The 26,202-nt window shown below is 38.7% G+C and overlaps 1 protein-coding gene across 1 annotated transcript; it reads right to left on the bottom strand.

The window, feature by feature from the left end:
- Positions 1 to 2,966: 2,966 nt before the first annotated feature.
- On the bottom strand, positions 2,967 to 6,127 carry LOC112715527 (transcription factor HHO2). Its single transcript, XM_025767304.3, has 5 exons — positions 5,376 to 6,127; positions 4,946 to 5,280; positions 4,424 to 4,847; positions 3,885 to 3,961; positions 2,967 to 3,471 (listed from the first exon to the last, which is right to left on the bottom strand). Exons 1-5 carry the CDS (start codon positions 5,626 to 5,628, stop codon positions 3,160 to 3,162), a joined length of 1,401 nt encoding a protein of 466 aa, XP_025623089.1. The 5' UTR covers positions 5,629 to 6,127; the 3' UTR covers positions 2,967 to 3,159.
- Between the last annotated feature and the right edge of the window lie 20,075 nt (positions 6,128 to 26,202).

The raw sequence follows: 26,202 nt of genomic DNA, 5'->3' as shown, positions 1-26,202 counted from the left end.
TCTTTGTTTCTATCAAACCCAACATCTCCAGTCTAACCTTGTTTTTAAAATTTTTTATCATACTCAATTTTTTAACTCCTCCCAACCTCCTAACATTTTAACTTAAAATCATTTAAAATACTTGTTACACACCTACTAAATTTTTCTTTTATCTTTGAATGTCTTTATTTTAGAGCTATTCCTTCATTTTGCTCCTGAAGAATAGCCATAATATCCTCCTTATTACACATCTATCTTTGATTGTCACTGTGAACCTCATTATCTTCATCCGCCATGCCAGCCTCGGTTTCAGATTCTTCTTCAACATGGTCTTCACGTTCCTATACTTTTCCATCACCATATGCATCTCCCACTTCCGCCATCAATCTTCCTGAGTTTATAACATCATTTAGATGATAAAATGCTCCTTTTAGATTATGTGATGAGGTTTTTAATTACTATTATCCAAGTGTGAGGAGTGATATTAAATGAACTTTTGAAGTTTGCAAAGCAAGGTGAAAGATTTTACGAAATATGTTTAATTTCAAACTCAAGATTTAGTTTTAAATCATATGAGCTTGTTTTGCTCTACACAACTTACTCAAATGATGGCAATATCATTGAGCAATTTGAGGATATTTCAGAAATAAAAAAACATTGAAAGAAAAGATAATAGTGATGATAATACTAGTGACCATAATGATAGAACTATATTGAAAAAACTAACTCAAAAAGAGGTAGGAATGATGGAGAAATTAAGAAATCTCATAAGAGATTAGTTACCGCAAGGTATGTGTCATTAGTATTTCATAAGTTATGAATATGTATTCATTTTTACTATTTTATTTATATAATCAAGCTGAGCAAATAGATACAATAGCTATATCGAGATATTAGGCTACTAAAAAAGATTGTGTGGTGCTTTATATTTTAACATGTTAATCGCATGTATTAGGAGTTAAAACATGCTAGTAATGAGTTTTATGTTTTGATCTTGTCCTTTTATGCAATTTGAATAAAAAAGGAAATCAAAAGTACTTTTATATTTATTTATTTTTTTAAGTTTATCAAAATATGAAATAATTTTTTATTAATTTTTTTAAAAGATAAAAAATTTTAATATTTTTTCAGCAGCCAATCCAAATTGAATATTAGCCATTTTTTATTATAAAATTACTTTTTCAACCTTCATCTTTAGAAAGTTTAAAACTTAAAATTTATAATTTAGAATTTAAAATTTAGAATATAGGATTCAGATTTTGGAATTTAAAAAAATTTAAGGTTTATAATTTGAGATCGAGAGTTTAAGGTTTAAAATTTATAATGGTCAGTCGGCGACAGTGATTAGCGGTGGCTATCGGCAACAGTGATTAGCGGTAGTTATCTAGCGTTAAAAACAAAATTGTGATGTTGGAAGGAAGAAGAAGAAAAAAAAAAGAGAAAAGATGATTTTTAAAAAAAAATTGAATAGACTTACATTTTATCCAGCTAAATAATTAATTAAAACTCATTCTAAATATTGGTTGAATATTGGTTGATAACTCCCTGTTACGGATCTGGCCTTCGGATCTTGCACCCAGAACGGCTCCTAAATCCGAATACCCGAATCAGCCTGCCTCCTATTTCTAGAAGGCCTAAAACCGGCCTACTAGACCTTCTAATCGACATTCAAATTCAAATACCCCTTATCTTGGCCAAATAAGATAAGATAGGATAATTATTGCCACCTATATAAAGGAGAGTCCCACACCTTTTAAATCTATTTCAATTTGAGCGTCGAAGTGTTTTTATAGGTACCACTCTCATTGCTTCGATCAGACAATCCGATCATCATTTTGACCCACAAGTTCTGGATTCATTTTACAACCCATTCTGGAAACTTTCAGTACATTCACTAAGCTAGTGGAATTGTTTAAGAATATACAAGAATAAGTAATTAGTAAATAAATATTATTATTAGTGAATCACACGTTAAATGTTTCTCCTCTTACTCCCTGTTCTGTGAACACGCCTAAGTTGTTTTATGTGGGAAGAATTTGGAGACACTGCTAACTATTAATAAGTGTCAACCTCAGTAATGACGCTGTAATTAACATTAAATATATACACTACTAAACAAAAAATAAACAACCACCCTCATCAATGAGTGAGTAGTGTTGATAGAGTATCTTAGAGATAAAGACACAAATAGGAGGCGCTTTCAATCAGCTTGTCATACTATCTAATCCACAACTAAGATATTGGGTTTCAGCTTCATTCGTTCATGTCTACATCTTTCTACAATATACGGTAATAGGGCACTAGCAAAACGTTTGCTAAAAACCATTTTACTGTATAACAATAACAACATTAATGCTATATAGCGACAATTCAAAGTTGTCAATTATAAACAGCTTTGCAAATAACTAAATTAATCGGAATTATATAAGGCGAATTTCCTTTTTTTGTTTTTTACCAAGTAGAAAAATATTGAAAAATCCTCTTTTTTGTGTCACTAAATGTGGATTAAAATAGCATTTTTTTTCTTTCTAAAAATTTAAAATTGAGGTTGGAATACACGTGTAACTTGTTCTCCAATTCTGTGTCAAGCCAATTAATACAATGTCACATCGATGGCGAAATATCTTGATTTTAATGTAAACCTAGACTCTCTTTTCCATCCCCATAAATTATTAAAGGAAAGTTATCTTGACAATTTGACTATATTATGAGATAAGGATAAAAAGGTTCGGAGAGTAGCAAATTGAATTGATCATCAATCAAGGCCATCTTGTCAAAAACCAAAGCCAGATAACTATTGGAGGTGCTATTTGATTTGCAATAACAACCTGAACTCAACATATTTGGCCTGAAATCATTGAATGCCAATATATGGTGTTTGGGAAAGAATGAACTGCTTGATGTGGAGGAAAAGGATTTTTAATTCGTAGTCTCATAAAACCTCAAGTAGCAGTAGTAGTATAGAAGGAAAACTAAGCCTTCAAAAATGTTCGAATAGCCTCTCCGTTGATCCTCCCCATTTCTCTTTTTCTTTTTTTTTTTCTTTTATATATCATCATGTCATGTATTATTCTCTTAACTTATATAGTGGTAAAAATCACCTCCTCCCATGTATACTTTTATCTGCAAAATTCATGGTGGAGAGTAGTATTTTTTCCTCTTTTTTTGTATACTTTTTTCCTATACATCAACAACTTTTACTTGTTTGTGATGAGTGTGGCTTTTCCAGCTATAGCTTTCTGATTTTGCATCTTCATCATCTTCCATGCTGTCATCAGCCTCAGCCGGGGACGTTCCTCCCCGAGATCTGGTGGCTAAATGCAGGGGGCTCTGCGGCGAACCGGAACCAGAGCTACTACCCTTTGATGAGTCATTGCACTGATCTTGCCCTTGTGACATCCACAATCCTCCAAGAACTACAACAGATTGATTATGATTATGACTATGGTTACCACTTCCAGATGGAACTCTTCTTGTATGAAGCCGGTATTTCTGCAATAATAATAGTCATAAAAGAAACAGCACATTAACATCCAATCCAGACTTTCTCACATCATAGGAAGCTGCAATATCGTTTGATATATGTAACGGACTGCAGTTAACCTATTAACTTAGATTGTATTTGATAAGGGTCTCAAGACAGAAAATACAAAGAAAACAGAAACAAGACAGAAAAGTTCTCTCTCTATTTTTGTTCCCAAACAAAGACATGTTGCCTTTTTTCTCTTGTCTCGTTTTTCAAACAGGTTTGTGTTTTTCACTTTTTCTAGTATCTCTCTATAAGTATGTTATCAGAGTTACCAAACGGGACCTAAGTGATGTAAGGTTTAGTTGCTTTTTTCCCATAATTGCCTCATCCCCAAAACAAAAATAGACACAACAAAATTGGAATAGCGAGAACTCACTTGTAAATGGCTCTTCACTTCATCGTTTGTGAGTCCATCAACCTGCATGAGTTCTCTAATCTGCTTTGGTGTTGCCACTGAAATATACAGAACCCAGAAAACCTTAAATCAGACAAATCAACCACACAAGATTTTATACGATTAAGAGCTACAAATTTGCGTTTACATAGATTGACATATATAAATGATATAATATGATCTATATATAAACATACGTAATCACACAAAATTCCCATATATATCTGTTGCCTGATCTAACTTCAATCTAAGTCACAGTTTCACTCATAAATCCAACACATCAAATTCGTATATAAATTGTAGCATCAACTCCCCAAACTTAAAAAGGCTTTTAAATGCAGTTTCCAAATCAGTACAATATTTAAGAGTCTTCCACTTCATTACCAAAAGTAAAGTAACACAATAACAACATTCCTAATTCAAGCAAATCAATCATAGATCACAATTCACAAACAATAGTACTACTATATCTAACAATGAAAAATTAAATACTGATTGATCATCATGAATTCACGACTAACCTTGAGAACCACCAAGCTTTTGCAACGCATTGACAAATCGTCGGTGCAGCTCCGGGGACCAGCACCTCCTCTGTTTCCTAGCAGTCTGCTGAGGCTGAAGAGGCATCATGGCAGTGCGGTGTGCAGCCGCCGGAGGAGAAGACGTGGAAACCGGCCTGTTGTTGGAGCTGGTTCTGGATCCACTCGAACCAGAACCTTCCCTGAGAGTCTTCACTCCACCACCAGCAGCAGCAGGGGTCAACAGAGGAAGCCTATTAATAGCACCAATATCTTCCTTCTCTTCTTTGGTTGCAGAGAGAGCCACAGTAGTGACCGGCACTGAACAAGAAGTGTATGAAGTAAAAGGCATAAACCCTCTTCCTCCATTATTTCTAACATTGCTATGAGATTGAAAAGGATTCTCAACCACACATTCCTGATTCTTCTGTTAACACAACACAAACAACTCTATGTTAAGATCACTCACTAGGCCTAAAAAAACAGTGTGCGTGAATTTTAAGTTATTTATTACTGTTTATTTACCTTTGTTCCGAATTTATGATGATGATTTTGGTGATGGTGTTTGTGATTATTATCAAAGGCATTATTATTATTATTATTGTTAAGTGTGGTTGAAGAAGAAGCGTTCCAGAGCTGAACGGAACTCATCCAACTCATCTTATCTCTGCATTCTTTCTCCTGTCGAATATTGTTATTGTTGTTGTTATTATCATTATTATTATTATTATTATTATGTTCTTCATCGTCTTCGCTATGATCGAACTCTCTCTTCAAAGGAATGAACACTTCCAGCACTGGCTCAGATTTACGCTCACCTTCACTGCATTTCTCCAATTCCTCTTTCAGTGCCACAATTGCTGCAACCAAACAAAGAAAGAAATAAACAAATAAATGAATAATTTGAAAAGCCTAACGAAGAAAGAGGAGAATCGAAGGAGGAAAGAGGAAGAACCGTCGCTGAGGAGGAGCATGGAGAGAGGAAGCTCGCGCTTGAAGGCGTGGATCTTGTTGTATTCGTCTTCCAAGTGAGAGAGGAAACCGTTGATCCTGGATTGCTTCTCAGATGCGGTGATTCCCGTGGTTGAAAGCGCGGAGAGGAAATCAGTTATGGTTTTGGGAATGAAACTCGGTGTTGACGGTGGTGGTGGGGGTGGTGGCGTTGGTGCTCTAATGTCTAAGCTCAGTTCTGCAGGAACCGAACCCATTCTAATTCGATCTTCTTCTTCTTCTTCTTCTCTGTTTGCGGTTGGAATTCAATTCAGATCGTTTGATTGATGAGAGTTTCAGAGACAGGGAAAGAAAGGGAAATGGCGAGCGAGGAGAAGTTGGGGAAATGGGAATGGAATAAATATTGAATGACTCTGTGTGTTTTTTGTGTTATTCTGCGACAGATTATTCTTCTTCTTATTTTTTATTATTATTAATTAATAATTATGTTATGTGATTGTGAATGTGAATGTGAATGTGAATTTTATATATATACTAATGAAATAATACTTTTATTTTGATAAAGAAAAAGGAGTAAGTGGGTTGGATTGGAAGGAAGGCAAATTTTCAGAAACGCGAAGATTCTGCGCAAACAAGAAACAATGAAAGAGAAAGAGAAAAGGAAAGCATCCACGGAGTTTTATTTTTTTTATTTTTTATTTTAAATAAAAAAGAAAAAGTCACTTTCGGGTCCTCGCGTATTTCATCCTATTGATCACTGTTCCCACTCTCTAAACCTCATTCATATTGTTTTTTTTTTTTTTCCCATTACTTACTGTTTTCTCATTCATGCATTATTTGACTAAACTACTCGTGTTAAGAATCAGGGAGCTTATCTTATCACTCTAATCAAATTCTACTTCATTACTGGGGTTATATTTGTAATGAAGTAATATTCTGGATAATTAATGTACGGGTTCTTTGACTAGTACTATTCTTACTTGATTTTATTATTAAATAACCAATATAAATTACAGTAAGAGAATTTATAGGAGTATATATATTTCCTATGAAGACTAATTTCAGAGAAATTACTTTTGGCATGATTTTGACTTATGATTTTGTTTCTTACATCTTGCACTTAAATTTTGCCACAATAATAATGCTGCTTCATGCATCTGTCAGTTTTGACTATGAGCTGCCTACTATCTATAAACCATTATGACCAAGCTGAGTAGAATTGTATATATGGCAATTTTCTAGTTTTGGTTCATTTTTAATTAAATAAACTCTGTAAAAGACTTATTCTACTCAAAGTTATACATTATTGAAGGAAAAACGATGGGTTTTTTTTTTTCAATTCTTATAGATACAGTAAATTTGAGTTTTGTTCTTAATATTTTTTTAGCCAAAGTACCGAAAATAGACCGAGTACTAAATCAATAGAATTAGAAATTTAAAAATTTTAGTATTTATATATAATAAAATAATATATTATGTATAAAATATATATTATAAAAATAATTTTTTTATTATTTTAAATCGATTAAGTATTAAAATTATATCGGTTCAATTGATTAATCAATTTTTTTTATAATTTTACCAATTCGGTATCAACTGATCTTTTACCTAAGTCGAACCAGTTTAATAATTAGTTATCGATTAATCCGATTAAATTAACCATGCTTTTTGCTTCTTTTAATTTTTTTATTTTGATTTAATTTCCAACATTTGAATAATCAATGCTCTCTAACAAAGTTAAAATTCATTGCGATATATATAGTTTCATCATATATTGCCAATTATATTTAGTTTAGTCTATGAAATTTGTTTCAAAAACTTCAAATTATTATCACGTAAAAGATTTAGATTTAGACCAAATAATTTAAATTAAATCATATAAAAAGTTATTTTTTAATTAATTAATTTTTATTATAAAATTGTCTTTTTAATTTTCATTTTTAGAGGATTAGAGTTAGAAGGTTAGATTTAGAATTTATAATTAAAGTTTAGAATTAGAAATATACATAGCTCCTATTTGTTAGAAAATATTAGATTCCTTCTAATTGAACTCTTCTTTAAAAGAGTAGACTTTAACAAAAAAATATTCCTTCTAAAAAACAACGTGAAATTTACAAATTTTTAAGGAGCCAATAAAAAATACGAAAGAAAATTTTTTTTTTTATCACAATTATATTAGTTTGATTAGAGTAGTTCAAATATATGTCTAATAAAGTGGATTATACTCGAAATATATCAGCCTCTGTCTAGCAACCTTCACTGCAATGTTGTATGCAGAAACATTGCATCTACAAAAACATCCACTACAACCACGACCATCTGGAGAGTCAATACTCAATAATAGCAATATTAAGAAGCAATAATCCAGATTATTGGGAACGTTCTACACTTTGCGATTGAAAAATGTGACTTTATTAAAATATTTCATGAAAATATTGTGAAGTAGATAAATAATTAAAAATAAAAGTAAATGGGAGGAAAATTTTTTAAAGAAATAATTTCTCTACTACGAAGCCCTATTTTTACAAAATATTGCTATACAAGCTTAAGAGATCATTCGGGTTATGCGAAAAATAAAAAAGATGTATGATAGATGAAAAAAATGATACTAGGTAAATATGGTGGCAAAGTCAGGACTCAATATATATAAGAAGTAATCACTTATATAATGAGTTATTATAATTTTTGCACTAGTTGGGTCAACATCTAACACAAACAAAAAAATAGAGGAATCCTTAAATACTATTTAATAAACTTGCTTTTTAAAATTTGTTGGTTGAAATATTCTATTTTCGAAGAATATTGAGTTTGGAGAGTAATAAATTTCTATTTCAAAAAATGAAGGATTACATCGTGATAGATTTATCAAAGAATGTAAAGTAATAGTCAGTTGATATATTTAGTCAAGGAGTGACGATTGGATTTTTGACGGTTCAGAATTTCACTAATGAAATCTCGTTGTAAAGTATAGTTTCTAAACCAAACAATAATCCTTTCATACAAAAAGTTGTTTGTCACTAGTACAAACCCCTGAAATTTATAAACCGAAGTATTCAAACCTCGGGTCGTTCTCCCTACGATTTACAATAAAGTGTCTTGTTATTGGTTGTGAGTTATATTTGGGGTTTTTAAGATTTTAGACAAGAAATATAAATGGCAAAGAAAATAGGCTAACAACTAGCAAAGCTCTTGGCAAGATATGAGAACTAGAAGTCCTATCCTAGTTATCCTCCTCAATTGTGATGGCAAATTGTCCATTGCTCCCACTTAGTTAACCTCTAACCATGGAGGAAAGTCAAGTGGATGAATCAATTTGATTCCTCAAGTCCTAATCAACCCCTAAAGGAAAGACTAGCTTTAGAGGTATTCAAATCAATTAGCAACTTCTAATTATCAATCAACAAAAGGATTAGATAACTCAAGAGTCACTAATTACTCAACCAAGGTCAAGAGGAACAAAAGCTACACTAAAATCATACCAAGCATTTCATCAAACACTTGGAAGGCATAAAAGGAAAGCATAGTAAATTGACAACAAGGATAGAATCTAACAACAATTATTGCAAAGAATTAACAACAACAATCAAGGAAATCACAATTATCATGAATTACTTCAAATTGCATTATTGAAATGAAACTAAAGAACAACAATCTATCCAAAACAAAATGAATAATTACAATTATAAAAGCACATAGCTAGAAAGAGAGAGATGAGAGGATTGAGAATTGATAAAAGAAAATTGAATCAAAGCATGAATTAAACCTAGATCTAAGAAGAGAGATTAACCTAAACCTAATCCTAATTCTAGAGAGAAGTGAGAGTTTCTCTCTCTAGAAAACTACTTCTAAAACTACCTATCTATCTAAAAATCTCCTAATTAGCCTATGGGTGTGAATGTGTGAATGAATGTCCATCCCCCTTCAATCCTTGGCTCTTATATGCATTTTGGCGCCAAAGTTGGTTGCTGAAACCTTCCAAAATCGCCAGGCACGTGTTGCTTTAGTGAGGTCACGTGCCATCATCGGCGCGTGCACGCACGGTACGCGTGCGCGTCCTTGGCCTGTTTCGCAATGTGCGCGCGAGCGCCTTGTGCGCGTGCGCGTGCATGGCTGACTTTGCTTCTTTGACTTTTCATGCTTCTCTCCACTTGTATGCTTCCTTCCTTGCTCCTTTGATCCATGCCTAGCCTATTTCATCCTGAGATTACTAGCAAACACATCAAGGCATCTTATGGAATCAAGGAGAAACTTAGAATTCATCAAAATAAGGTTTAAAAAGCATGTTTTTACACTTAAACACAAATATGGGAGAGATAACAAAACCATGCTAATTCATAGGCTAAATGTGACAAAAGGCTATCAAGATGCTCTAAATTCAATACAAGACAAACCGTCAAATTGGGGTTTGTCAACCTCCCCACACTTAAACCTTAGCATGTCCTCATGCTAAAATAAGAAGGAACTAAGGGTTATGACCTTTATTAAATGCAACTAAACTATATGAATCCTATCTAAATGCAACTACCTAAAGTAAATGCAAATGCTTAATTCAAACACATCAAATTGCCAAGAGAGCATGTATAAGCACAAGGGCTAGGCAATAGGAATTAATTCCAAACCACAATTGTATTGAATTGTCAAAAAGAATTTAAACTTGCAAGAGTATAGATAATATGGGTGAACACATGTGATTGAACCTTTGAACCCTCACCGGATATGTATCCGCTCTATTCACTCAAGTGTTTAAGGGTCAATTCACTCAATTCTCTTCTAATCAAGCTTTCCAAAATTTGATTTTCTTCTAACAATCAACATTTATTCAATGCATACATACATTCATCATGAGGTCTTTCATTTAGGTTGTAATGGGGTTAGGGTCAAGGTAGGATCATTTATGGTTAAGTGGACTAGGAATTGAATCTTTGATTAGCATAGACTTCCCCACCTAACTATATAATGACCTATACAAATTCAAACTATTCTAACTACCCATTCTTCACTTTTTCTTACATATTCATGCATCCTTATTTGATTCATGACACCTATGCATTGATTCCTTTTTATTGACTTCACTTTGGGGCAATTTGTCCCCTTTTTATTATTTTCTTTCTTTTCCTTCTTTTTCTTTCTTTTCTTTTCTTTTGTTTTTCTCATTTTCACTTTTATTTCTCTTCTCTTTTTTTTTTCTTTTCATTTCCTTTTCTTTTGTCAACCTATATACAAGAGCATCAATGCATAAGGTCTATTCATTTGATCAATACATGAGTATGTACCCAATTCCTAAACATGAAAGTGTACTACCCTCTTTTATCCCATCCAATGTTCCCAAGCCTCACCAACTTTGAATAATAAACACTCTCACTAGCCTAGGCTAATCAAAGATCCAAACAAGGACTTTTATTGGTTTTCCGCCTTGGCTTGTAATGTGCTAAATTGAGAATAAGTTGGTTAAGCATAGGCTCAAAATTGGCTAACAATGGAGAATAAAAGGTTGGCTATTTGGGTAAGTGTGCTAATGAAATAATGGCCTCAATCATACAAATGCGTAAATACAAGAAATAAATGGACATATAGAATCAAGCAAATCAAGGATTACAATCCTAGAAAGAGAACAAATTCACACAAGAATGGAAAATAGGTGGTTATAAAATGTAACCACATCAATAGGCTCAGGTCTCACAAGCTTGTGTTCTTAGTTCAATACATGCTTCACAAAGTATGTAATTCAAGCAAGTTTCACCAAAAATTTTCTTTCAATCAATTGGGTTCAATGCCCTATATTTAAACTTCTTGGAAAATTTCAATGTTTGACTAGGCATTGTTGTGATTGAAAAATTCAAAAATTTTCTTAGTTCACCCTTTCCTTTTTTTCATTTTAAACCAATTTCTTATGCAAAAAGGGTGACTAAATGTTTGCAATCCAAAATATGATTTCTAATCACAACCACAAACTAAAAACAAAGATAAACAAAATGTATAAAGAAAAATAAAAATCCAACTAAAAGTCTAAAAGTACGGAATCTATCATCCAAAATATCTAAAAATATCCATAAGCATCAAAATATCTAAAATCCAAAATAAGCAATAAAAGTATCTAAAGCAAACTAGAAATGCATCAAAATATATACAAAATGTGCAAAATAAGATAACTAGGCTGAAAAGTTCACCGGTTCCCAAATAATGCTACCGGTGCCCTCCCCACACTTAAAACCAAGCATCGTCCGCGATGCTAAACTGGAGGATCAGTGGGAGGTACAACGATAGGCTCTGGCTGAGGCTGTGGGACCAGCTCCTCATGAGTCAGTGGTGGCTCGGTGGTGTCAGGGGCATCCTGCTGAACTGGTGCCTCCGCATCCTCCTCCTGATGATCCTGCTCATCGGAGGCCGGAGAATCGGGAAGCGGAGGTAGCTCAGCACCCAAAGAAATAAGTGCCTGGTCCATGCGATCTAAACGGCATCTAACATGGCGTCTCTCGCGCTCCATGAACTGGAAAAGACGCTGGACCAGGAGATAAGTAGGCTCAGGGACTGCTGGTGGATCAGTAGATGATGAGGGAGCTGCAGCTGTAAAGGATGATGGGGCAACTGTAGGGGCTGAAGGTGAAGGTGTCCCCACGACAGCTCTAGCCCGAGAGCGGCGTCTGGCAAGTGGTCTCTCATGCACCCAACCACCCCAGGGGATAGTAACCTCCCTGTCATCAGCATCAGGGGGTGGTGGTCGCACATCATCATCCAACCAAGGGACCTCAGCTAGGGCCGCCATACTCGTGACCAATGTAGGAAATGGGAGTAGGCCACGAATATGCGCCCGCCACATGCACTGTCTGATAAGCCTAGGGAAAGAGACCTCCTTCCCCTCCATAACACACCCAATAAGTAGAAGCATCTCCATAGGAATCTCAGAGAAGTGGGTGGTGGGAAGGACATAGCAAGCAAAGATCATCTGCCAAGTCTTGGCCTCCCTAGTCAGATGAGTAAACAACATCCCCTTAGGCTTGGTGTTGTTGGCATCCATAACCCATGTGGCCTCTGGTAACCCAATAACAGTCCTGAGTGCCTCATAATCAAAAGTCATGCTGTGTATGGCCAACTCAGCCTGCTGGTGGGCACACAGCTCATCAGGGACATGCCGGCACTGTAACGCCTCCTCAATAGCAGTCTCAGTAATCATAATCTCCCTACCCCGCACTTGAACCGAATCCAATGTCGGACGGAAGAAGTTGCAGTAAAATTCCTTCACCCAAGATACATTGATATCCCCCAAATCCCGGTCAACAAAGTGCATACCCAACTCAAGGATCTGACCGGTAATAGACCGTCTCACATCAGTCGGGAGGAGCAGCTTCTTCTCAATATTCAGCTTTGTAGTTCGATATTTAGAAAATCGGAGCTTACAGTAGAGATTAGGGAATTTGTCAGGATTGGTGGAAGGTAACTGCTGATTTTCCTTGTCCACATCATTTAGCGGATTCTTGGCATAATTCTTATAGATGGAAGGAATAAAGGGGGTAGAGTGTTTTCTCTTCTTGGAGGTAGTGGCTATGGCTTTGCCTTTGTCCGACATCCTGAAAAATATGATAGGATATATAATACATTTAGCATGTAGCAAAAGAGGCATGTTCAGGATACAATTAACAAAAACAATCATGATGTTGCAAAGAATATGCAAAAGTGAACTAATAAACCAAGAAAGCAAGTTTCAGTAAAATCAACAACTCATATTCAAAATGCAAGAATATCATCATAATTTTGAAAGAATTGTTAAAGGGGGTTAAACGTGAGCAGAAGTTAGATGGTTAAAGAAATTAGTGAGTTAAAAAAAATGGATTAGTGATATGATGATATTTATGCATAATGAAAAGAAAAGTTGTGGCTCATGTTCACAATGATTGTGCAAATCCGGGAAGTCAAAAGGAAAACGGAAAGTTGCCCAAAGTTAAAATGAAGACCAAAAGAAACTAATTTCCTTGAAAATCGGGCAGCATTCCGGCTTAAAATTGGACAGTCCCGGATAGCAAAGCAGCACAATAAGCATAGAAAACAACATCAAATAGGCAAAGTGATAGTGGTATAGCTTTTAGGTAACATGAAATGCACAAAAACAGTCCCAAAATCAGCATACAACATCCAAATAAGCAGACAGCAAATGAAGCACGAACGGAGCACTTATCAGGCCTAGAATCCTCTATCCAGTCCTAGCTACCTAACCGCAGTTATTTCTATCTATCCTAGCATACAAAATCTGAATACAAACTAACTACCATGCAATACAGTAATTAATCAAAATGAACAGTAAAAAGGAAAAACAGAAAAATACAGAAATGGAGCAGGAACCTGGGAGCAGAGGAGAACTAAGAATAGAAAGCGGAAACGGGACTGGAGTGAGGGCAGCAGAGACAGAGGCTTGCACCACCATGGACGGCGGTGATGGAGACGGCCGGTGCGATGGTTCTGCTAGAAGAATGAGGAACTGAGCAAGGGCGGGACGGTGATGATGGAGGAGGGGAATGAGAGAGGAATGAGTGGGCAGGGCAGAGAGAGAGTGGGCTGCCGGCAGTGGCGACGGGGTGGTGGCGGAGAGTGCTGCCGGCACTGGGACGGTGGTGAACGGGGAGACAGAGGGGGAGAGAGAGAGAGGTGAGTGGAGGAAAAGGAGAACGAGTGGGGTTGAGAGTGTTTAGTGGTTGGCCGGAGGTGGTGGCCGGCGCTGCTGCTGAGACGGACGTTGGAGGAGAGAAGAGGAAGAAGATGAAGGTTGGGGGTGGTGAGGTGCGCGACTGCGCAGTATGCGTCGCGCATTAGGGTTATCCTCATTTTTGAATCGGCGCGCACGCGTACCTTGCGCGTCCGCGCCCATTGAGGAAACTTGGGGTCTACGCATCCGCGTACAACGCGCTTGAGCGTGGATGAGCAACTGAGGAAGGGACGCGTGCGCGTACAGTGCGCACACGCGTGCATAGAGTTGGGCTAGGGGCTTAGTGTTGGCCCAACACAGGCCTAACTCTCTGGAGAATGGCCTGGAAGTCGCGCTATCAAATCGGCGCGCACGCGGCATGTACGCGTCCGCGCGCATTGGGAGAATGGTGGTCCACGCGTGGGCGTACAGTGCGCTATAGCGTGGGTTGGCAATTTAGGTAACGGGCGCGTGCGTGTACCGTGCGCGCACGCGTACGTTAGATTGGGCCTGAAGTTTAGAGTGGGCATGAGGCACGCCCAACTCTCGGGTTAGAAGCCTGGATTGGCGGCAGCACGCCAGGACGCGCGCGCGGCAGGTGCGCGTTCGCGTACATTGTCGATTTGTGATGAGGCGCGCTGGCGCACTGCGTGCGCTCGCGCAGATCGAGTTGGGCCTGGGGCCTAAAGCTAGCCCAGAATTGGCTCAACTCTCTGGGGTTTGGCTTAATCGATTGCAGCAGCAAATCGGCGCGGACGCGGCATGTGCGCGTCCGCGTGAGTATTCATTTCCTTAAAACGTCGCGCACGCACGTTGTGCGCGTCCGCGTGGATTGTGTTGGGCTCAAGGCATAATGTATGCCCAAGGGAGGCCCAACTCTCGGGAGTGTGGCTCGTGGTGCATCCATATAGGGACGCGTGCGCGTACAGAGTGCGCTCGCGTCCACCCCTTTTTTTTTTAGAAAACAAATTGCTGGGTGCTCCCCTTTAGTGTTCACAGCTCTTATTCACTCAACTATCATACAATTCACAGAAATGCAATTTTTGATATTATTCATCTACTACTAAACACAACATGCATATGACTAAGCTAACAATTGAATTGTACAAACAAATTGTATGAAACATCTACCTACAATGGTAACTCAAATCACTTATTAAGTAAATGTAAAAGATTGGAAAGAGTTTACCATGGTGGGGTGTCTCCCACCTAGCACTTTTAGTTTAAGTCCTTAAGTTGGACATTTGAGAGGCTTGTTGTCATGGTGGCTTATGTTTGTATTCATCCTTGAATCTCCAAGGATCCATGCTCCTCAATTGGTTGACAGAATTTCCAACCATTTTTATTAAGCTTGGGCAGATTTCTACCCAAAATACGAGTCCCCATATTTGGTCTTCACATAGCGAACCGGGATCCCATATCTTATTTTCGCATCCATCCGTTAGTTGAGTTCCAGGATTTTGTCGGATGGGTGGTTGACATAAATGTGGTGGATACACAGAATTCTCTTTACTCCACCAATGCTTCCTTCTAGATCCATACAAGGTAATCCTTGTCCCAACATCATCCCTATACTTTGAGGCCTTGACCTTAATGAGCTTAACACTTACTTTCCAACCACTACACAACTCATTCTTACTTTTAATTCCACAAAGAGTTCTAAATTGACCATCATTTTCAATTAAACCATATTCAAGTGAGAAATTAAAGCTTAGGGATAGAGATTTTACCCACTTGAATGTTGTGTTGGATGGTAACTTGGGAAAGAAGGCTTCCCCACACTTAGACAATGCAAGGTCCACTTCCTTGTGCTCCTCTTTGATTGTTTCCACCTCTTCACAAGCTTCAATTTCAACCTTTTCCCCTTTGTTACATGGCGTGGTGTTGACATATTGTTTAATGGGAGGTGATTCAACTTTGGATAGGAATTCATCGATGAATGAATTCATCTCTTGATCAACCTCTTCATATTCTTCAATTTCAATATACACCATGCCAATTTCGTTATCCTTGGGAGGTTGTGCACACTCTTTTATAGTTTCAACTTCATGTCCAATGGGAGAGGATTCGAGAGAGGATTCGATTGTAGAGAGGAATTCATCCATGATTGAATCCATCTCTTGATAGGCCTCTTCCAAGTCTTCAACCATGATATGCTTTGGAGGTTGCGCACCCTCCTCAACATCAATGTCAAGCTTCTTGGGAAAGTGCTCCATGATGCTACATTCCCATGGACTTTCAACATCCCCTAGATCTTCAACCACTTCTTCCTTTTCTTCAATGATCATAGGCTCCTCCAATTGTTCCAACACAAAATAGCATCCCTCATCCCCCACCGGAGTTTTCAATCTCTCCTTCATGCTTTGCTCTTCAATTGATTCGCCATATGTGGCTAGGGAAGCACCTCGAGTGTTCAAACATTTGTAGGCTAAAGTATGCACTACCTTGTTCAAGTTAGTCACAAACTCTAAGGTGTTCCTTCGCATATCCGCTTGTCCTTGAAGTAGCAAGGTGAGAGAATCATCTATTGGGGCTTGGGGTGAGTAGGAAGGTTCATTATTTTGGAGAGCGGGTTCATAGTAGGAAGGTGGTTCTTCTTGGTAAGGGTATGGAGATGGTGAGTGTTGAGGTGGTTCATGGTAGTAATCTTGATAGGGTTGTGGTGGTTCTAAAGGTTCTTGCTCATAATGGTCATAAAGATATGGTGTGGATGATTGGTCATATGATGGATATGGATTATAGGAAGGTGCGTGATGTGGAAAGGCTTGTGAGTATGGTTGAGGTTCATGTTGAGGATGAGATTCATAGGCATATGATGGTGGTTGTTGAGTGTCACAAAAAGAGTCATCATAGCCATTAAATTGACATGCATTAGGGTGGAATTTATACCTATACGTGTCCGGAGGTTGTTGCCAATAGGAGTGATCAATTCCTTGAGGCTCCTCCCATCTTTGATAGTTCCATCCATGGTACATGTTGCCATTAAAGTCCACATTTCCTACAACACAATTAGAACCAAACTCATAGCCAAAGTGAGAACTCATTATGGAAAGATAAAATAAAACTAACAAAATCTAGTAAACAAGCAAAAGACAAGCTATTTACAATATTCACATATGTACAATACCCAATAACATAACACCATTGCAACTCCCCGGTAACGGCGCCATTTTGACGATTGGATTTTTGACGGTTTAGAATTTCACTAATGAAATCTCGCTGTAAAGTATAGTTTCTAAACCAAACAATAATCCTTTCATACAAAAAGTTGTTTGTCACTAGTACAAACCCCTGAAATTTATAAACCGAAGTATTCAAACCTCGGGTCGTTCTCCCTACGATTTACAATAAAGTGTCTTGTTATTGGTTGTGAGTTATATTTGGGGTTTTTAAGATTTTAGACAAGAAATATAAATGGCAAAGAAAATAGGCTAACAACTAGCAAAGCTCTTGGCAAGATATGAGAACTAGAAGTCCTATCCTAGTTATCCTCCTCAATTGTGATGGCAAATTGTCCATTGCTCCCACTTAGTTAACCTCTAACCATGGAGGAAAGTCAAGTGGATGAATCAATTTGATTCCTCAAGTCCTAATCAACCCCTAAAGGAAAGACTAGATTTAGAGGTATTCAAATCAATTAGCAACTTCTAATTATCAATCAACAAAAGGATTAGATAACTCAAGAGTCACTAATTACTCAACCAAGGCCAAGAGGAACAAAAGCTACACTAAAATCCTACCAAGCATTTCATCAAACACTTGGAAGGCATAAAAGGAAAGCATAGTAAATTGACAACAAGGATAGAATCTAACAACAATTATTGCAAAGAATTAACAACAACAATCAAGGAAATCACAATTATCATGAATTACCTCAAATTGCATTATTGAAATGAAACTAAAGAACAACAATCTATCCAAAACAAAATGAATAATTACAATTATAAAAGCACATAGCTAGAAAGAGAGAGATGAGAGGATTGAGAATTGATAAAAGAAAATTGAATCAAAGCATGAATTAAACCTAGATCTAAGAAGAGAGATTAACCTAAACCTAATCCTAATTCTAGAGAGAAGTGAGAGTTTCTCTCTCTAGAAAACTACTTCTAAAACTACCTATCTATCTAAAAATCTCCTAATTAGCCTATGGGTGTGAATGTGTGAATGAATGTCCATCCCCCTTCAATCCTTGGCTCTTATATGCATTTTGGCGCCAAAGTTGGTTGCTGAAACCTTCCAAAATCGCCAGGCACGTGTTGCTTTAGTGAGGTCACGTGCCATCATCGGCGCGTGGGCGCACGGTACGCGTGCGCGTCCTTGGCCTGTTTCGCAATGTGCGCGCGAGCGCCTTGTGCGCGTGCGCGTGCATGGCTGACTTTGCTTCTTTGACTTTTCATGCTTCTCTCCACTTGTATGCTTCCTTCCTTGCTCCTTTGATCCATGCCTAGCCTATTTCATCCTGAGATTACTAGCAAACACATCAAGGCATCTTATGGAATCAAGGAGAAACTTAGAATTCATCAAAATAAGGTTTAAAAAGCATGTTTTTACACTTAAACACAAATATGGGAGAGATAACAAAACCATGCTAATTCATAGGCTAAATGTGACAAAAGGCTATCAAGATGCTCTAAATTCAATACAAGACAAACCGTCAAATTGGGGTTTGTCAACCTCCCCACACTTAAACCTTAGCATGTCCTCATGCTAAAATAAGAAGGAACTAAGGGTTATGACCTTTATTAAATGCAACTAAACTATATGAATCCTATCTAAATGCAACTACCTAAAGTAAATGCAAATGCTTAATTCAAACACATCAAATTGCCAAGAGAGCATGTATAAGCACAAGGGCTAGGCAATAGGAATTAATTCCAAACCACAATTGTATTGAATTGTCAAAAAGAATTTAAACTTGCAAGAGTATAGATAATATGGGTGAACACATGTGATTGAACTTTTGAACCCTCACCGGATATGTATCCGCTCTATTCACTCAAGTGTTTAAGGGTCAATTCACTCAATTCTCTTCTAATCAAGCTTTCCAAAATTTGATTTTCTTCTAACAATCAACATTTATTCAATGCATACATACATTCATCATGAGGTCTTTCATTTAGGTTGTAATGGGGTTAGGGTCAAGGTAGGATCATTTATGGTTAAGTGGACTAGGAATTGAATCTTTGATTAGCATAGACTTCCCCACCTAACTATATAATGACCTATACAAATTCAAACTATTCTAACTACCCATTCTTCACTTTTTCTTACATATTCATGCATCCTTATTTGATTCATGACACCTATGCATTGATTCCTTTTTATTGACTTCACTTTGGGGCAATTTGTCCCCTTTTTATTATTTTCTTTCTTTTCCTTCTTTTTCTTTCTTTTCTTTTCTTTTGTTTTTCTCATTTTCACTTTTATTTCTCTTCTCTTTTTTTTTTCTTTTCATTTCCTTTTCTTTTGTCAACCTATATACAAGAGCATCAATGCATAAGGTCTATTCATTTGATCAATACATGAGTATGTACCCAATTCCTAAACATGAAAGTGTACTACCCTCTTTTATCCCATCCAATGTTCCCAAGCCTCACCAACTTTGAATAATAAACACTCTCACTAGCCTAGGCTAATCAAAGATCCAAACAAGGACTTTTATTGGTTTTCCGCCTTGGCTTGTAATGTGCTAAATTGAGAATAAGTTGGTTAAGCATAGGCTCAAAATTGGCTAACAATGGAGAATAAAAGGTTGGCTATTTGGGTAAGTGTGCTAATGAAATAATGGCCTCAATCATACAAATGCGTAAATACAAGAAATAAATGGACATATAGAATCAAGCAAATCAAGGATTACAATCCTAGAAAGAGAACAAATTCACACAAGAATGGAAAATAGGTGGTTATAAAATGTAACCACATCAATAGGCTCAAGTCTCACAAGCTTGTGTTCTTAGTTCAATACATGCTTCACAAAGTATGTAATTCAAGCAAGTTTCACCAAAAATTTTCTTTCAATCAATTGGGTTCAATGCCCTATATTTAAACTTCTTGGAAAATTTCAATGTTTGACTAGGCATTGTTGTGATTGAAAAATTCAAAAATTTTCTTAGTTCACCCTTTCCTTTTTTTCATTTTAAACCAATTTCTTATGCAAAAAGGGTGACTAAATGTTTGCAATCCAAAATATGATTTCTAATCACAACCACAAACTAAAAACAAAGATAAACAAAATGTATAAAGAAAAATAAAAATCCAACTAAAAGTCTAAAAGTACGGAATCTATCATCCAAAATATCTAAAAATATCCATAAGCATCAAAATATCTAAAATCCAAAATAAGCAATAAAAGTATCTAAAGCAAACTAGAAATGCATCAAAATATATACAAAATGTGCAAAATAAGATAACTAGGCTGAAAAGTTCACCGGTTCCCAAATAATGCTACCGGTGCCCTCCCCACACTTAAAACCAAGCATCGTCCGCGATGCTAAACTGGAGGATCAGTGGGAGGTACAACGATAGGCTCTGGCTGAGGCTGTGGGACCAGCTCCTCATGAGTCAGTGGTGGCTCGGTGGTGTCAGGGGCATCCTGCTGAACTGGTGCCTCCGCATCCTCCTCCTGATGATCCTGCTCATCGGAGGCCGGAGAATCGGGAAGCGGAGGTAGCTCAGCACCCAAAGAAATAAGTGTCTGGTCCATGCGATCTAAACGGCGTCTAACATGGCGTCTCTCGCGCTCCATGAACTGGAAAAGACGCTGGACCAGGAGATAAGTAGGCTCAGGGACTGCTGGTGGATCAGTAGATGATGAGGGAGCTGCAGCTGTAGAGGATGATGGGGCAACTGTAGGGGCTGTAGGTGAAGGTGTCCCCACGACAGCTCTAGCCCGAGAGCGGCATCTGGCAAGTGGTCTCTCATGCACCCAACCACCCCAGGGGATAGTAACCTCCCTGTCATCAGCATCAGGGGTGGTGGTCGCACATCATCATCCAACCAAGGGACCTCAGCTAGGGCCGCCATACTCGTGACCAATGTAGGAAATGGGAGTAGGCCACGAATATGCGCCCGCCACATGCACTGTCTGATAAGCCTAGGGAAAGAGACCTCCTTCCCCTCCATAACACACCCAATAAGTAGAAGCATCTCCATAGGAATCTCAGAGAAGTGGGTGGTGGGAAGGACATAGCAAGCAAAGATCATCTGCCAAGTCTTGGCCTCCCTAGTCAGATGAGTAAACAACATCCCCTTAGGCTTGGTGTTGTTGGCATCCATAACCCATGTGGCCTCTGGTAACCCAATAACAGTCCTGAGTGCCTCATAATCAAAAGTCATGCTGTGTATGGCCAACTCAGCCTGCTGGTGGGCACACAGCTCATCAGGGACATGCCGGCACTGTAACGCCTCCTCAATAGCAGTCTCAGTAATCATAATCTCCCTACCCCGCACTTGAACCGAATCCAATGTCGGACGGAAGAAGTTGCAGTAAAATTCCTTCACCCAAGATACATTGATATCCCCCAAATCCCGGTCAACAAAGTGCATACCCAACTCAAGGATCTGACCGGTAATAGACCGTCTCACATCAGTCGGGAGGAGCAGCTTCTTCTCAATATTCAGCTTTGTAGTTCGATATTTAGAAAATCGGAGCTTACAGTAGAGATTAGGGAATTTGTCAGGATTGGTGGAAGGTAACTGCTGATTTTCCTTGTCCACATCATTTAGCGGATTCTTGGCATAATTCTTATAGATGGAAGGAATAGAGGGGGTAGAGTGTTTTCTCTTCTTGGAGGTAGTGGCTATGGCTTTGCCTTTGTCCGACATCCTGAAAAATATGATAGGATATATAAGACATTTAGCATGTAGCAAAAGAGGCATGTTCAGGATACAATTAACAAAAACAATCATGATGTTGCAAAGAATATGCAAAAGTGAACTAATAAACCAAGAAAGCAAGTTTCAGTAAAATCAACAACTCATATTCAAAATGCAAGAATATCATCATAATTTGAAAGAATTGTTAAAGGGGTTAAACGTGAGCGGAAGTTAGATGGTTAAAGAAATTAGTGAGTTAAAAAAAATGGATTAGTGATATGATGATATTTATGCATAATGAAAAGAAAAGTTGTGGCTCATGTTCACAATGATTGTGCAAATCCGGGAAGTCAAAAGGAAAACGGAAAGTTGCCCAAAGTTAAAATGAAGACCAAAAGAAACTAATTTCCTTGAAAATCGGGCAGCATTCCGGCTTAAAATTGGACAGTCCCGGATAGCAAAGCAGCACAATAAGCATAGAAAACAACATCAAATAGGCAAAGTGATAGTGGTATAGCTTTTAGGTAACATGAAATGCACAAAAACAGTCCCAAAATCAGCATACAACATCCAAATAAGTAGACAGCAAATGAAGCACGAACGGAGCACTTATCAGGCCTAGAATCCTCTATCCAGTCCTAGCTACCTAACCGCAGTTATTTCTATCTATCCTAGCATACAAAATCTGAATACAAACTAACTACCATGCAATACAGTAATTAATCAAAATGAACAGTAAAAAGGAAAAACAGAAAAATACAGAAATGGAGCAGGAACCTGGGAGCAGAGGAGAACTAAGAATAGAAAGCGGAAACGGGACTGGAGTGAGGGCAGCAGAGACAGAGGCTTGCACCACCATGGACGGCGGTGATGGAGACGGCCGGTGCGATGGTTCTGCTAGAAGAATGAGGAACTGAGCAAGGGCGGGACGGTGATGATGGAGGAGGGGAATGAGAGAGGAATGAGTGGGCAGGGCAGAGAGAGAGTGGGCTGCCGGCAGTGGCGACGGGGTGGTGGCGGAGAGTGCTGCCGGCACTGGGACGGTGGTGAACGGGGAGACAGAGGGGGAGAGAGAGAGAGGTGAGTGGAGGAAAAGGAGAACGAGTGGGGTTGAGAGTGTTTAGTGGTTGGCCGGAGGTGGTGGCCGGCGCTGCTGCTGAGACGGACGTTGGAGGAGAGAAGAGGAAGAAGATGAAGGTTGGGGGTGGTGAGGTGCGCGACTGCGCAGTATGCGTCGCGCATTAGGGTTATCCTCATTTTTGAATCGGCGCGCACGCGTACCTTGCGCGTCCGCGCCCATTGAGGAAACTTGGGTCTACGCGTCCGCGTACAACGCGCTTGAGCGTGGATGAGCAACTGAGGAAGGGACGCGTGCGCGTACAGTGCGCACACGCGTGCATAGAGTTGGGCTAGGGCTTAGTGTTGGCCCAACACAGGCCTAACTCTCTGGAGAATGGCCTGGAAGTCGCGCTATCAAATCGGCGCGCACGCGGCATGTACGCGTCCGCGCGCATTGGGAGAATGGTGGTCCACGCGTGGGCGTACAGTGCGCTATAGCGTGGGTTGGCAATTTAGGTAACGGGCGCGTGCGCATACCGTGCGCGCACGCGTACGTTAGATTGGGCCTGAAGCTTAGAGTGGGCATGAGGCACGCCCAACTCTCGGGTTAGAAGCCTGGATTGGCGGCAGCACGCCAGGACGCGCGCGCGGCAGGTGCGCGTTCGCGTACATTGTCGATTTGTGATGAGGCGCGCTGGCGCACTGCGTGCGCTCGCGCAGATCGAGTTGGGCCTGGGGCCTAAAGCTAGCCCAGAATTGGCTCAACTCTCTGGGGTTTGGCTTAATCGATTGCAGCAGCAAATCGGCGCGGACGCGGCATGTGCGCGTCCGCGTGAGTATTCATTTCCTTAAAACGTCGCGCACGCACGTTGTGCGCGTCCGCGTGGATTGTGTTGGGCTCAAGGCATAATGTATGCCCAAGGGAGGCCCAACTCTCGGGAGTGTGGCTCGTGGTGCATCCATATAGGGACGCGTGCGCGTACAGAGTGCGCTCGCGTCCACCCCTTTTTTTTTTTAGAAAACAAATTGCTGGGTGCTCCCCTTTAGTGTTCACAGCTCTTATTCACTCAACTATCATACAATTCACAGAAATTCAATTTTGATATTATCATCTACTACTAAACACAACATGCATATGACTAAGCTAACAATTGAATGTACAAACAAATTGTATGAAACATCTACCTACAATGGTAACTCAAATCACTTATTAAGTAAATGTAAAAGATTGGAAAGAGTTTACCATGGTGGGGTGTCTCCCACCTAGCACTTTTAGTTTAAGTCCTTAAGTTGGACATTTGAGAGGCTTGTTGTCATGGTGGCTTATGTTTGTATTCATCCTTGAATCTCCAAGGATCCATGCTCCTCAATTGGTTGACAGAATTTCCACCATTTTTATTAAGCTTGGGCAGATTTCTACCCAAAATACGAGTCCCCATATTTGGTCTTCACATAGCGAACCGGGATCCCATATCTTATTTCGCATCCATCCGTTAGTTGAGTTCCAGGATTTTGTCGGATGGGTGGTTGACATAAATGTGGTGGATACACAGAATTCTCTTTACTCCACCAATGCTTCCTTCTAGATCCATACAAGGTAATCCTTGTCCCAACATCATCCCTATACTTTGAGGCCTTGACCTTAATGAGCTTAACACTTACTTTCCAACCACTACACAACTCATTCTTACTTTTAATTCCACAAAGAGTTCTAAATTGACCATCATTTTCAATTAAACCATATTCAAGTGAGAAATTAAAGCTTAGGGATAGAGATTTTACCCACTTGAATGTTGTGTTGGATGGTAACTTGGGAAAGAAGGCTTCCCCACACTTAGACAATGCAAGGTCCACTTCCTTGTGCTCCTCTTTGATTGTTTCCACCTCTTCACAAGCTTCAATTTCAACCTTTTCCCCTTTGTTACATGGCGTGGTGTTGACATATTGTTAATGGGAGGTGATTCAACTTTGGATAGGAATTCATCGATGAATGAATTCATCTCTGATCAACCTCTTCATATTCTTCAATTTCAATATACACCATGCCATTTCGTTATCCTTGGAGGTTGTGCACACTCTTTTATAGTTTCAACTTCATGTCCAATGGGAGAGGATTCGAGAGAGATTCGATTTAGAGAGGAATTCATCCATGATTGAATCCATCTCTTGATAGGCCTCTTCCAAGTCTTCAACCATGATATGCTTTGGAGGTTGCGCACCCTCCTCAACATCAATGTCAAGCTTCTTGGGAAAGTGCTCCATGATGCTACATTCCCATGGACTTTCAACATCCCCTAGATCTTCAACCACTTCTTCCTTTTCTTCAATGATCATAGGCTCCTCCAATTGTTCCAACACAAAATAGCATCCCTCATCCCCCACCGAGTTTTCAATCTCTCCTCATGCTTGCTCTCAATTGATTCATATGTGGCTAGAAGACCTGAGTGTTCAAACATTTGAGGCTAAAATGCACTACCTTGTTCAATTATCACAAACTCTAATTTCCTTCGCATATCGCTTGTCCTTGAAGTACAAGTAGAGAATCATCTATTGGGGCTTGGGTATAGGGTTCATTATTTGGAGAGGATAAGTGTTTTCAAGTATGGAATGGTAGTGTGGTTCAATCTATTGGTTAAAGTTCTTGCTCATAATGGTCATAAAATATGGTGTGGAATATTGGTCATATGCATGGATATGGATTATAGGAAGGTGCTGATGTGGAAAGCTTGTGAGTATGGTAGGTTCATGTTGAGGAATTGAGATTCATAGCATATGATGGTGGTTGTTGAGGTCACCAAAAAGGTCATCATAGCCATTAAATTGACATGCATTAGGGTGGAATTTATACCTATACGTGTCCGGAGGTTGTTGCCAATAGGAGTGATCAATTCCTTGAGCTCCTCCCATCTTTGATAGTTCCATCCATGGTACATTTGCCATTAAAGTCCACATTTCCTACAACACAATTAGAACCAAACTCATAGCCAAAGTGAAAACTCATTATGGAAAATTAAAAATAAAACTAACCAAAATCTAGTAACAAGCAATAAGACAAGCTATTTACAATATTCACATATGTACAATACCCACATAACATAACACCATTGCAACTCCCCCGGTAACGGCGCCATTTGACGATTGGATTTTGACGGTTTAGAAATTTCACTAATGAAATCTCGCTGTAAAGTATAGTTTCTAAACCAAACAATAAATCCTTTCATACAAAAAGTTGTTTGTCACTAGTACAAAACCCCTTGAAATTTATAAACCGAAGTATTCAAAC

Source organism: Arachis hypogaea, chromosome 10 (assembly GCF_003086295.3).
Source record: "Arachis hypogaea cultivar Tifrunner chromosome 10, arahy.Tifrunner.gnm2.J5K5, whole genome shotgun sequence".
NCBI classification, from domain to species: domain Eukaryota; kingdom Viridiplantae; phylum Streptophyta; class Magnoliopsida; order Fabales; family Fabaceae; genus Arachis; species Arachis hypogaea.
This window is presented reverse-complemented; position numbering and strand designations above follow the sequence as displayed.